The sequence below is a fragment of the Aedes aegypti genome, chromosome 3 (genome assembly GCF_002204515.2).
Source record: "Aedes aegypti strain LVP_AGWG chromosome 3, AaegL5.0 Primary Assembly, whole genome shotgun sequence".
NCBI lineage: Eukaryota > Metazoa > Arthropoda > Insecta > Diptera > Culicidae > Aedes > Aedes aegypti.
In genome coordinates, this window is record NC_035109.1 from 342,898,520 (window position 1) to 342,912,206 (window position 13,687).

The following is a 13,687-nucleotide window of genomic DNA, read 5'->3' on the forward strand; positions in this document are numbered from 1 at the left end:
CAAAAACTGTTTCAAATTTGTTTTAATTCAAAACTAAATTATAACATGATTTGTTATAAAACAAATTGAAAGCAAAGAAAATAACAAATTTTGTTATACTTCAGTTATGGCAAACTCATTTATATTTTTGTGTGATTCGAAGCATAATGAGTTATATTTTTGTTTTAATTATAACATACTTTGTTTCTATTTTGTTTAATGTAGAAGAAACTGTGTTATATTTTTTGTTATTTTAACTACAAACCAGCCAGAATTACAGTCGACTCTCCACATCTCGATGTTCTACATCTCGATATCTCTCCCTATGTCGATGATTTTTTCGATCCCTTCACTCTGCATACATTTTCACTCTCCATATCTCCATATCCTCCTTATCTCGATATCTCCATATCTCGATGATTTTCGTTCCCAATTTTCTCTCCGTATGTCGATATGCCCGTTATCAAAGGTTACTAGACTAGATTTTAGAGATTCAAAACAATTTGCGAAGACGAAATGACATCTGTTTGTTTTTGATTTTCTTGACAATCTAGTATTCGTTAGAAATTTGTTCTATGTCTTGATCTCTCCCTATCTCGATGGTCCCTTCGATATCGAGATGTGGAGAGGCGACTGTATAACACATTTGGTTAGAAAAAATGCGCTAACTGAGTAACAAAATCTGTTACAACTCTGTTGTAAGCCACTGGTCGGGTAAGAGCCAGAAAAAGTATGAAAAATAGGAATTTCGTTCTATGAGTACCAAAATATGTGACTATACCCAAAATGGAGTCTTCAGCCCTTAATCATACTCCAAAACAATCTTTAGTAAAATATTTAGATTGCATGATTTGCCATGATTTTTTTTTTAAATCTGTGTCACTGTGCATCCTAAGACATTGAAAGATTTTCCAATACCCTTATAGTAAGAGCTTACTTTTATCAAATTTCCCACAACACGCAGCTATTCGGCAAGACCAAGTTGAGGGTCGTGGGTTCAAATCTCATAAATCGAGGATCTTTTTGAGTTGAAAAATCTCTCGACATCCCAGACCGTAGAGTATCTTCGTACCTGTCATACGATAAACACATGCAACTGTGGCAGCAAAGACGTTTCCATGTTGCTTGTTTCATGTTTTTGTACATAGAATACAATCCAGAATGCCGTGAAAAGTGTATAATTTGTCAAACTTAGGTAATTTCACGGCATAAACAAGACAAGGCAGTCTCTTCATTTGTGTATTCATCAAATTTGGTTGTAGGTTGTTGTAGGTCATTCCTCACATTTTTCTCACATTTCCTCATTCGATGGAGAAAAATGGGAACAAAAAATCGACAGGAACACATCGAGATGGAGAGTCGACTGTATATAAACTTATAAATATTGTAAACCGTGGGTACCTTTAGCAGTACTAAGAGATCTAAGACGTGTCAGGTCAAAGTACAAAAACGAAACCAATTGCCTGTCAAAAAAGACCACATCTCATTGGTCGTTTTGGCAAAAGCCTACTTGCACATCGTTGAGTTGGATTGCAACAGGGCACTTTGTTGCACTGATAAAAATCCACACGTTTGATCCGTGTGTTTAAAATTATGGATCGATTCATGAACGTATATATCGATTTGCTGTGATTTTCTTACAAACTTCGTGAGTATTACACATTTAATTCTTTAGTTTTGCTTCATGGACTGATTCATCGTCCGACAACATAGTTTTCCACATAAGTTCCTGAAGCTTTCCATTTCAAATTCGTATGCGTCAACCTATGGGTGCATAGATCTAATGACCACTAGCTGGTGGGTTTTACAACTTTTTTGTTTAAGGGCCAGTCTAATCATCATGTTCAAGTTGGTCGATTTGAAATCGATAAGCTTGCTGTCGATTTCCGTGTTCCAAATTTGAGCCGATCCTCGCCAATTTCCTCACCTGCCTAGTACCTCTCCTTTGATAGCACTCGATGTCTCTCCTCTCAGGGTGATGCAAATCGTAATCAACCTGATGATCACACATACTGCCTCCGACGATATTGTTCTGTATGAGCTCGCTACTCTCATGAACATGAGACAGAACCTGCTGTTGAACTGGTCCTGATTGTGGTTGATTTGCAGTGCTGCATCCAGGCCGGAACACCGTATCTCAGGATCGACGATGATACGCCAGCCAGAAGACACCTCCTACTCCTTATTGGATCATGAGCGTTCGGCAGGATCCCTGTAAGTGTGTTGGTCGCCTTTGCCGCCTTATCATATGCAAATAAGGGTTCCTGCATAGTCGGACGTGGCTGTTGAAGTTTAGCCTATCGGCTATCATCACGCCCAGCTAGCATCTCCGTGTTGTGCTGGGTTATCTTCAGCATAACTCCTCCATTCATCCAGTTCTCGACCGTGTCCATCGGCAAAGCCGACGATCTCGATGCCCATGGGTAGGTCCCCGTCGTACATCCCATTCCACAGCTTCGGACCCAGTATAGACTCTTGCGGAATTCCCGCCGTTACTCTTAACTCCTTTCGGCCGGCGTCGGTTGCATACACCAACACCCAATTCTCTAGGTAGCTCAGCAGAATCTGGATAATATAGTCAAGAATAGTCCGTTCTCGCTCACCGTACATTTAGCCACCCTGTTTAGGACGACCCGTTCCAAGAGTTTGCCCAGTTTATTATACAGCAAGCATATTTGCCTATATGAAGATGGATCATCAGGTAGTTCTCCTGGCTTCGGTAGCAGCACCAGCTCTAGATCTTCAGAAGTGACCTTCGTCCAGGCATTGCTGCATTACTTTCCGGAACATATCCGGATTATAGACCAAAATTTCTGCTTTTCGCATGACAGATGACTAAATCCATGAATAGTGCTTATGTTGCCATGAATTTTATTCATGATTCCCAGCATACATGCTTCATAATTTTAAAATTTAAATTGAAATTTTTCTTGGCTAATTGATTTCATAAGTTTTGGTCATGGTGTATTTTCATAACATGAAAACACACCTTCCTCCCGAAATCATGGCTCTTTCTTCCGCTTTAGAGTGCCGCATTTTTACCCGTGTACGCTACGATCGCCGCTTTAGGTGTTTAGATAAATTCCGGGAGTATTGCACGTTTTGATTGAAAAAAAATCGGCAAGGAGACTGAAGAATATGCCGACAAACTCTTTTTCGTTAGCCATGGCTGAAGTTCTGGGCAACTACTGCAAAGCAGCGCATTAGGTCATGGAAGTATTTTTGTAAATCCTGAATTTTATTAAGGAATAAAACGCTTTTTGGTGTGTCAAGATATCTTTTGCCATCCATCCGAACTTGGTGAATTGTTAGTGCAAACGCAATTTTTTCTATCTCTCGATAACAATACTTACACTGTCCAGCTGGTCCTCTAAACTACAGTGCTCGAAGGTCCAGTTGGTCTTCGTCATCGAATCTAAGCTGTTCATTTTCTCCTCATAAATTGCGTTGTCCACATGTATCGAGTCAATCAAACCGTGCTTAAACAAAATACCTTTGTTCCTGTATGCATGTTGGGATTTGAATTGTAACATTTATTACCCATAAACGATCATTATGTGCATCACAAAGAAGAAACTTACACTGCAATACACCTATCAACACCAACCGTGGCCTTGTATCCAAGAATGGCGAATATTACCACACTTGCATAGATTGCCGTAACGGCGTTGCACACCGACACTAAAATCACATCCCGGACACAATTGTTTTTCGGTGTGTTGTAGCTACCGAACGCAATCAACGACCCAAAGGCCAACCCAAACGAATAGAACACCTGGGTGGCCGCGTCTAACCATACGGTCGGTTCCAGCAGTTTCTCCACCTTGGGAGTGTACATGTGCATCAGTCCGGCACCGGCACCCTTTAGCGTGATGCCCCGGATGAAGAAGATCGTCAGTACGATGTACGGGAAAAGCGAGGTAAAGTACACGACCTTGCCCGAACTCTGGATGCCCTTCATCACGATGAAGAACACCACCGTCCACGACAGCAGCAAACAGAGCACGATCCACCACTTGAAACCTTCCGGTTCTTCGATGCTGGGCGAAGCATCCAGCGTGGTCCGGTACCAAAAGTAGGCCGTCTCCGACGATCGTTCACATTCGGGCAGATCGGTGCCATTGAACTGCGGACAGCTTGCCCACGGTAGGGGGACCTAGAAACAAATATAAGAAAAGTCGGGTTAACTATAGTGCTCTGAAGTAATTTAATTGAAAACGCTCCAATAACAAAACCAGTTTAAGTTCGAAATAGAGTAAAAATTCAAAATCTGTCAATTTAACCACTACACCTAGCGTGAACATGAAAACATGTAAGTTTATGTCACATTTTATTTAATTTTACATACAAGATTTTCTTGCATGACATACGTACGTAACCGTCATACTGAGGCCGACCTATAATTTTAAAAACTAATGGAAAAATTTGGTGAATATGAATTTTGTTACATCGAACTCGACGTAACATATTTTTAACTGTGTGTATATCATAATGTATATGAATATGTAGACCACTTTATTGACAAACAATGTCAAGCAAAAGGCTCAATTAAGACTGAAGATTTACAATCTAAGGCTTTAGAGCCGATTAGTTGCATCTTTCCTCGTAAATCTGCTCTCTAGACCATTTTGCATTTTTGGAAAATTCATATTAAAAAGTAACTTTGGTTCCATCCAGGATCGAACTGGAGACCTTCTGCGTGTAAAGCAGACGTGATAACCGCTACACTATGGAACCGCTATATTAAAACGCTTCACACATAACATCAAATCATGCGTTACCTCACCGAACGCATCGTAGCACGTGCTGCCGCGTACTTGCCTATCTCAAGGCGCAAGTCTCTAGCTACGCTTGCGCATGCTACGCCTAGCGCAGACGAACACTTACCCGGAAGCTGTTGAAGAAGTAGTAGAAGCACCAGGTAATAATCACGTTGTAGTAGATCGCCACGAAGAGCGTCACTATGCAGGACGAGATACCGATGCCACCGAGCCAGGGGTGTATCGTGTTCCACACCCCAAGCGCACCAAGCCGCATCTTTTGGCCCATTCCGAGCTCGATGAGGAACAGAGGGATACCCTCCAGGATTAACATTATCATGAACGGAATGAGGAAGGCACCTGTAAAAAGAGAACGGAAAGAATGTGATTAGCTTTACAGCGCGATTACGTCAGCGCCAAATCACGTTTATGATTCGCGCGTAGTTTTTCGGGGGTTTGACACCATCATGAAGCAGCAGAGAGTGTATAATGAGTGGCGTTGTGCAGAAGGGGGAGAAGCAAAGTATCGTCATAGATCGAATCGCCATGTGGCTGCTTAGCGCTTTTGCTCTTTCTGTAGAGGAAACAATGAAGCAAACAGACGAAAGCTTAGCCTCGGGTAAGCACGCTGTAACTAGCAGACAGCTAACGACGAGTAAATGTGTGGCGTTGATTGGATTATGGTTACGTTGTAATTATCGGAAGCTTGTGGATCAATAAGACCAGATTTAGATGCTTATGCTTGACGGGAGGTAAATACGAAGCACAGGAACCTTATGGTATATACGTGGTGGCTTTGATTGTTGAAATTGCCAGAGTTTTTTACAGCGTTGAATTTGAAAAATAAGTAGTATTCAAATAGTGGCATGATATTAGATCAATCTAATAAGTAAACCTAAAGTCAAGCATTCTAATAATGTTACAGTAGTCTACATCTACTTCGCAATATTACTCTAGAAGAGTAGCTACCCAAACTTGTCTCTTTTTCTGTCCAATAGAAACAGTACGTAATACAGCTCAAAGTCCAATTTGATCGATAAAACATCCGACATTACCGGTATGCCACCGTCAACAGCTGACGGAAGCAAACAGTCGTGTTTGATCGTTTTTTTTTTCGTTCTACCGTATGTCATGACTGCGAAAAAGTGTCACGTCACATACATATACCATATGTACCTGTACGATATATACGTAATTCATTTCGAAAGTGTACAAACTAGTTGTCCACCGAATTGTGCGGCTTCTGACTATACGTTAATTATTATGCGAATTCAAAATAGGTGTAATGAACACAACGGGTCATAATGAAGCAATGCTAGAGGAAATAGTTACCGTCGATGGGGGTGACAATGGGTCTAGGGGGTGAGATTGGGTCAAAACGGAAAAATATGTTTTGTGAAATATTTCAGCTAATAACGCTGATATTACTAAAATTAATAATTCATATGTTAGGGAACATATTATTACACATAATTCATAACAATATACATTTTTAGAAATAGTAGTTATTGTGTACTACATCAACAAACTTGCATGTTGAAACTAGATAAAATTTACAACATTAAATTTCTCCTGTACAAAGCATCACGCATGTACTCTAGCCTCTATCGTTGTATTAGTAGAATGTTGAAAGTCTTTTCATTACACATCACAGGTATTTTCCGGAATCTGTTAGATTTTCCCACAAAAAATCATTTTTTTCGGTACGATGTCTAAAACATTGAAAATGGGGGTGAGATTGGGTCAAGCAAGAACGATAGTAAATGAAATTCCAAGTCCACTTTTTTGACATTTTACGATGCCGGGTGTTTTCTTTTTTCATTAAGATGTGTTTATTCTTTCTAAATACAGCAGCTCTGAAATATCAAACAAGTCTACTTGAGTATTCCGTGCATTGAAAAACAATACAACGCATTTTGACAACTTCTCAAACCAGCAACTGTGTTTCATGCGCACCAACATCGTAAATTTTTATCAAAAGGGTGTTTTTTTTCTAAATTTGATTATTTATCAGTGTTTTCATATTATAGAAACATCTCACGGAAGTACAAATGAGTTGGATCGCTGAAATACTGGGATTATGACGTCAACTTCTGCCTGAAATTTATTGATCGTGGAATGTCGCACCGAAATTTAACTATTTGCGAAGGTTTAAAATAGTCACTGTTTCAGTACACCTTCGGGGAAACTGAATGGGCTTTATAGCAATGGGGATGAGACTTTGAAGACAATTTGAGGGAAAAACCAAGAAAATTTATGTAAACTTGACGATATATGTTGGGTTTACATATTTTTTTCTCATAGCTCTTCAATTCTCAGTATAATCTTTCTTTTAAGTGGGTTCATCATACTTGTGAAACATCTTAGATATCTTTTTGTCTTGTTTGCATCGTTTTTTGGCAATATTTTTCAGTTGTGAATGGTTTTGAAATCATATTCTTAAAAACAAGTTATTTCAATTACAGTGACCCAATGTCACCCCCTCTATGGGGTGAGATTGGGTCATTTTTCATTCACTTGTGGTGCCGCTGTGAATAAATATTTGTCTTTAATTTTTTGAACAGTTGTTAATGTACCATCAAAGTACATACACACGAAATTTGAAGTTTATTGGAGTTAAATTGCGATAGTTATTCAAAAAATAAATCGCACATATCCCTTTTTGACCCATTGTCACCCCCAACGACGGTAGATGAATTTCTAATTAAACATGTATAGGAATTAATTGATTTTCGGGTAACCTATGGAGGAGTTCATTTAGGAACTCTTGATGAAATTAGATACTAAATAGATCTAGAGTGTCAATTACCCCGCCATTTTGTTTATCCTAAGATTTGCGACAAAAATTAATGCTAGTCCCGGGAAAACCCTTCAAAGTTTCAATTTTCTGTTAATAAGTGGATACAGACATTTTATATATTTGTTACATTTGGCTTTAATGCCCTCGATGTGATTTTTGAAAGTTCATGAGCCCTACTTCATCTGAATAATTTATTGTAACCCTGCTCATCATCGATGCACTACTCAGTTTATTTATATAAAAGGTTAAGAATCTATGCCATTATTAAAAAAAACTTCAATATGCAACTGTTTATGCTTGTAGACCCTTAGGCCTGTATTTCATTGAGTCCCTAGAGGACCAATAATATCGGTATTTATCAATACAATGCCCTGTTAGATTGTATGAACAGTAAAAGGTTTGTAGAATAATAACCACCAAAGGATCGATGATCACACCAGTAGAATTCATTGCAGTAAGTTTTTGGATGGGGATTCTGACGATACAGATAGTGCTTCGAAACATAACATTCGTCTAGGGTCCAGTGTTGTGAGATACTCCTCTACTTAGAAATGATAAATTGATCTCCATTTACTCATGTAGAATCATATGCCCGAGCTCTGAGGAGTTCTTGGAAGACCTTGTGGATGTTTTAGCCAGATTAGCAACCAAATAAATCAATTATATGCTTAGGATACTGAAAAGCATAATTTATCTAAACAATCTATATAAATGAAAATGGAGTGGTGTTTGTATGTCACGAAATGGCTTGATAACGGATCATCGGATTGACGAAATTTTTTCACTGTTGCATTTGGAAAAGGATGCGACGTGTTCGTACGAGGAAGAAGTGCGGGAAAGTCTTCGGAATAATCGTAAGATCGGGAGAGGTCCAATGTACCATTTTGTATTTGTGATTACATGACGTTTTACTATAGCCTACTTGATGGCAAGACGAAGTTTGCCGGGACCACTAGTAAACAATAATTTCTTACGGCGTGTATTGACTCAAAAAGGCGAAAACTCGTTTTATGAACTAATTACGAATTTATTCAATTTTCAATTTTTTCAGTGTGAAAAATTTCATATTTTGTGATAATTAAATTGAGTATATTTGTAGTTCTCTGCCAAAATTTCATGCCGATTGCGCGTAAGGAAACAAAGTTACTGCATGTCAAAGTTGAGCATTTTGTATGGAAATCGGCTTCCACTACTGTTATTCTGAACACAATTGTAGTTGTAACTTTAAGACCTTGTGACATTTACATGCTACTTTAACGGTACAAGAAAGTTGCAAGTGTTTTCAATGAAGCCTGATTAAAACAATATTTGGCAAACAACGGTGGTAGGTCGTTTGGTATAAAGCCATTTGGCATAAAGCCATTTGGCATAAAGTCTTTTAACATAATGGTCATTTGACATAAATCCATTTGGTATAACGTTCGTTAGACATAATGGTCGTTTGGCATAATAGTCGTTTAGCATAATGAATCTGAAATCATAGATTTCTCAAGGTGACATTCGTTTTTACGATTAGGCTTATTTTGTTTCAAGAAAGATGATATTTTAATAAAACTGACAGTGCAGAAAATATTGCAAATCGTTCATTATTATTTAACCAGAGATTGCCCTTCTTTCAAATATAAAGAATTCTTTTGAGTTGTGCTATAGGAAATACATTTTGGCGCTGAAGCGATTGATATTTTTTCACAAATCTATCCTTTTTTAAAAAATTGGTCTTTTTTTACAATAATTTGTAACAAAAGTTATAGTTATTACAATTATCATCTAAAATTCAAATGAATTTTACCTTTTTTAAACATAGGCTGTTCGTTGAAGCTATATTGTTCCGATTATAATTGGTTTTGAAGATGATATTGAACTTGCTTCTGTAATAAGGGCGACAAACAAATACATTAATCTGCCCAAGTTATCAGAAATTAGAAAAATCAATTCAGACAAATCGATTGCTGCCGTTACTCTGATGATACTAAATGCCATTTTTACTATTCTAATGTTGTACTTGTTTTTGGCGTCAAATTTTCTCTTGTTTTATTTACTATTTTTCCTTCTTTTGAACATAAACTACTCTTTAGAGTTTTATTGTGATATAACAATATTTCGTGAAGTCATTTTTATGTTTTTAATTGAGATATGCACGAAAAATGATTGATTCAATTACAAATTTCCCTTCCTTAAAAAAAAACAATTCTTTCGATTAGCACTCCTAAAATTAAAATTTTTATTAGAAGCCAGATATATTTACTTTCAAAAATGGCGTTCGAACAAATTATGCTTTTAAACTAAAACATCTGCTCTCACATGAAGGCAATTTTTGAATGATGTCTTGCATATAAATTTATCCTTCTTTTACCAAGTGTTTTGTACTTGTATCAAATTATGCTTTTTAATCATCACTGTAAACCTGTTCGTGAATATTTCAGTCATACATAAACCTACTTTCAATCAATTTTTTTTGGTGAAAATATGATGTTACAACAATTCCACTGTTGAAAATTAAAAAAAAAAATATTCTGGATTTCGTTTTTTAATGTGTTTAAAATAAGCTGCTTCTAAGACTTTTTTCTTAGTTCGCTAAGGTTAAAACATCACATAAACACAACCTAAATTGCGTTTGACATTTGTTGTGAGTAGAGTTACATGTTTCTCAGGAGCACATAAATGTACTGAGTCTCCAACCAAACTAGAGATGGGCAAAACGGCTCATTTTAGTGAACGGATCCGATTCAAAACACTCATTTTAGTGAACCGGATCTTTTGAACGGTTCAGAGGCTCAGCGGCTCGCAAAAGAAGAGCGAACTGAACTGAGCAAACGGAAAGAAGAGCAGATCGCTCTCTGTTGCGCGGCATGCGTCATAGTTTTGGTACTATCTTTCGCTCTATCATTCTTCCCCGAAACTCACGATACTCGGCCGTTTTCCCCTACCCGAAGGAAGAATCAATATGTGCTTCGCCATTCAAGTTGGCTCTGTTTGCAACTGGTGGGGCAAAGTAGCTGTTTGGCTGTGTATGCTCTGAGAGAGCGGAGCTGCATGTGTGCCGTGGCGCGCAAAGCAGACAAGTGTCAAGCGTTACAATAATCGAACCGAGAATCGAACGAAGGAGAATAGGGGAACCGATTCTTGGTTCGTACTCTTTCCGGGTCACTTTTTGACTGATCCGTGGTGATCAAATGAACCGACTCTCGCCAAAAAAGAGTCACGGATCACTCGTTCTTTTGAGTGATTCGGATCTTTTGAACGGCTCCAATTCTTTTTGCCCAGTCTTCTAAGAGCATCCTTCTGCTCCCAGATTTAAACAAGCATGCTTTGAATCCATCTTAATGAGCGAGATCGTTATAAATCCTTATTTTTCAATTTAGCGTGCGTGATTTGTGCTAGAATTCAATCCCAGGATTGGATCCCTGTCATTGAGCTCATAGCCAATCATTCGAGTGAAAATAAAATGCTCCTCATTTCGAATATGAACATTTGATATTTCATAGGATATTATGACAAACGAAACCTGCTGAACGGGAGGCAAAGCAGAAAGGAAGGCAATGAAATTAGGTTCGTTGCGTGAGATATCTGAAAATCGTATCCAACCACACATTGCACTGCAAGTTTGGCACTACTGACAGTTATTACCACTCATGTTGAAGTAAATTGAGTTAAAAACGTGACGGTCTCAGCACTATTTTTGCTAAATCTAGATATGCTTTTTCGTTAATCCTTTTCAAAATTCCTGATTGCATCTCAATCATTCTCTGTTTTAGATGAAGCATTCTAATAGTTCTTGCTAACTGAGGAGTCATTACATACAGGTCAAAATGCTACCAAAATTTGTCGCAAGACATTCCGCTCACTGGTATCATTGGCAACTTTTAGAAACTTCCCAAGTGTCATAAATTTTCGATCGGATCTGAAGAAAATATCGATGCTAACTCGATTCATTTCACCGGCAAATGATCGATCAAGGATTGAATCCTGGGATTAAATCCTCTCATACACGTGGCATGATTCATTGCATGCTGGGATTTGAACAGAAAATGCGCGTGAAACGAATCTTGCTCTAGTGAATTTGAATCTCAGCAGCTCTTGGAGTAAGATTTTTTGAAGACTCAAAAAAAATTTTTTTTTTGCCCAAACCTTCTCTCAACTCAGCGGAATCCTAGTGTGCTGCGCTAAACGGAGGCTCACAAAAATTCTAAAAGCGCGCGCTAGGTGATGTGCTCTAGGGGAGACTCGTCTCATGCGCTGCTCGGTGCTACGGCTTGCCATCCGGTATCCAAGTTGTGAAACAACTGCTTAAGGTGAAACAGTTTGGAACCAACTTCTAAGATTGCACTAAAATTTCAAAGGCACAAATCTTGCGAAGAAAGCATCCTCCAACAGTGCACAGTGAGTAGGGGAGAAGTTGGCCATTGTGCCGGCCATCTATGGATTCCGAGCTCTACATGTAGAGGCACAGTTGCAACTATGTTCGCCTCATTTTGCAGGTGTCTAGATGGCCTACATGATATGGTCGAAGACTCGCGACCCAAGAGTTACAATTCAATCTTCGTTGAAAACTTTTGTAATCACTTCAATTATTGCGCTGACTTTTAAACAGCACATGTGACGGAGCGCATGAGACAGCAATGAGACACATCTTAATAAAAATGAGGCGCACCAAAAAAGGTCTCACAATGTACAGCGCGCCCGTGCGCTTGCAAGCAATGAGGCTCCTGCGCCTAAAGCTACAGCACGTGCACTCTAGTTGTGGCTGCATTGTACTCTAGTCGGCTGAAAACTTGTCAGAATTTTTAGTATGTGCTCGGGGATGCCAATCTCGGTAAATAACTTCGAAAAATGCCGATGTTCAAGGAAAAAAAATCAATTTTCAGAAGAAATGACTAATTATGTATGATAAATGTATTTTGTTTGAATCTGTTTACTTTAAATCACTCATTATGCCAAATGACCATTATCCCAATCGACTTTATGCCAAATGACCCTGTTCCAAACGGCCTTATGTACAATCACTAACAACAGTGGAATGGCGAGTATATCTACAAATTCAAAATAGCTAATTTGTTAATCTTGACGAGTGTGTTCAAGAAACCTAAATGTGTTTCTCCCAGCAGATTGACAAGCTATTTACTAGAACAATGAAGAGTGAAAATAGCTCTAAACCTAAACAAGTGTTCTTATTAATGCTTGTGCATCCGTCCAAACTTTTGTAACAAGGAACATCCGTCCAAGCTTTGGAACAAGGAATCTTCGTACTCAATACAGAACCTTCAGAACTGTACTAGGGAAAGTACTGAGCGAAGCTTGACGAGATTATTTCAAAAGATGCGTTGTTTTTTTTAAGGCTTCAAACGGTTTTCAAAAAGATAAAACTTCAGGAGCTAAGCAGCATACATATCAACTTTTAACAGAATCAAACTTCTTAAAGATCTTTTATATGGAGCTTGAAAATGAGCTTGTGTAAGAAACTTGATCTTTCTTTTGCTAAAAACATGATTGAGCTCCTTCAATTATAGCACACACGAAACTATAGATTTAGTTTTAACCGACTCTGCCAAAAATATGTTTGCTAACTTCAATACGCGTAGTTTGGCCTCCAACGAGACTGAAATTAAATCCCACGAAATGTCGCGAAATTTGCTAAATTTTAAGAATTTATATGAAAATCGCAGTAAATTCCAGACTTTTGCTTATGAAAATTGTTTATTCATTTTTGAGTCGAGATTATTTCCGAGGTAGGGAGCCGGATCATATTCTTGGCACTTTTGATTCACTTCGGCAGTGGGGTTTTTTGAAAGCTACCGAGCTCATATTGGGCCACAATATGCGTCGCATTAATGCACTTCTTATTGCAAAGTTTCAGACAATTCGGTCAAGGAAAATCCCTCATGCCAAAGTGAATCATGGAAGTGCCCAAGTGGTTCTGCACCTATCAGATGTTGAGTTTCCGTCGAATCCGTTTATCGAGGTTGATTTCCAAGTATAAGTGTGTATAAATTATAATTTTAGCATTATGTATCGACAAAACTACAAAAGATCTTACTCTAATATTCGAGAAATATCTTAACAGAATAATTTATTATGGAATGATGAACATAGGGTATATGTACCATTAGTGGTGCACCTAAGGGAAAACTGCTAAAACATGATGATAAAA

General features: G+C 38.2%; 1 protein-coding gene and 1 non-coding gene across 6 annotated transcripts in view; both read right to left on the reverse strand.

Moving 5' to 3' along the window:
• Positions 1-13,687, reverse strand: part of LOC5579118 (sodium-dependent neutral amino acid transporter B(0)AT3) — a 106,458-nt gene that overhangs the window by 20,657 nt on the left and 72,114 nt on the right. For all 5 annotated transcript variants that reach the window (XR_002502489.1, XR_002502490.1, XM_021854025.1 and 2 more), the window contains exons 4-6: positions 4,867-5,099; positions 3,561-4,135; positions 3,333-3,480 (exon numbers count right to left, since the gene is read on the reverse strand). Coding sequence is in view for 3 of the 5 variants with exons in the window: in XM_021854025.1 (XP_021709717.1) it covers positions 3,333-3,480; positions 3,561-4,135; positions 4,867-5,099 (956 nt within the window). In the remaining 2 variants the exon portion in view is untranslated. The remainder of the gene's footprint in view (positions 1-3,332; positions 3,481-3,560; positions 4,136-4,866; positions 5,100-13,687) is intronic.
• Trnav-uac lies at positions 4,644-4,716 on the reverse strand. Its single transcript has one exon. It is a non-coding gene; the product is annotated as a tRNA-Val (tRNA).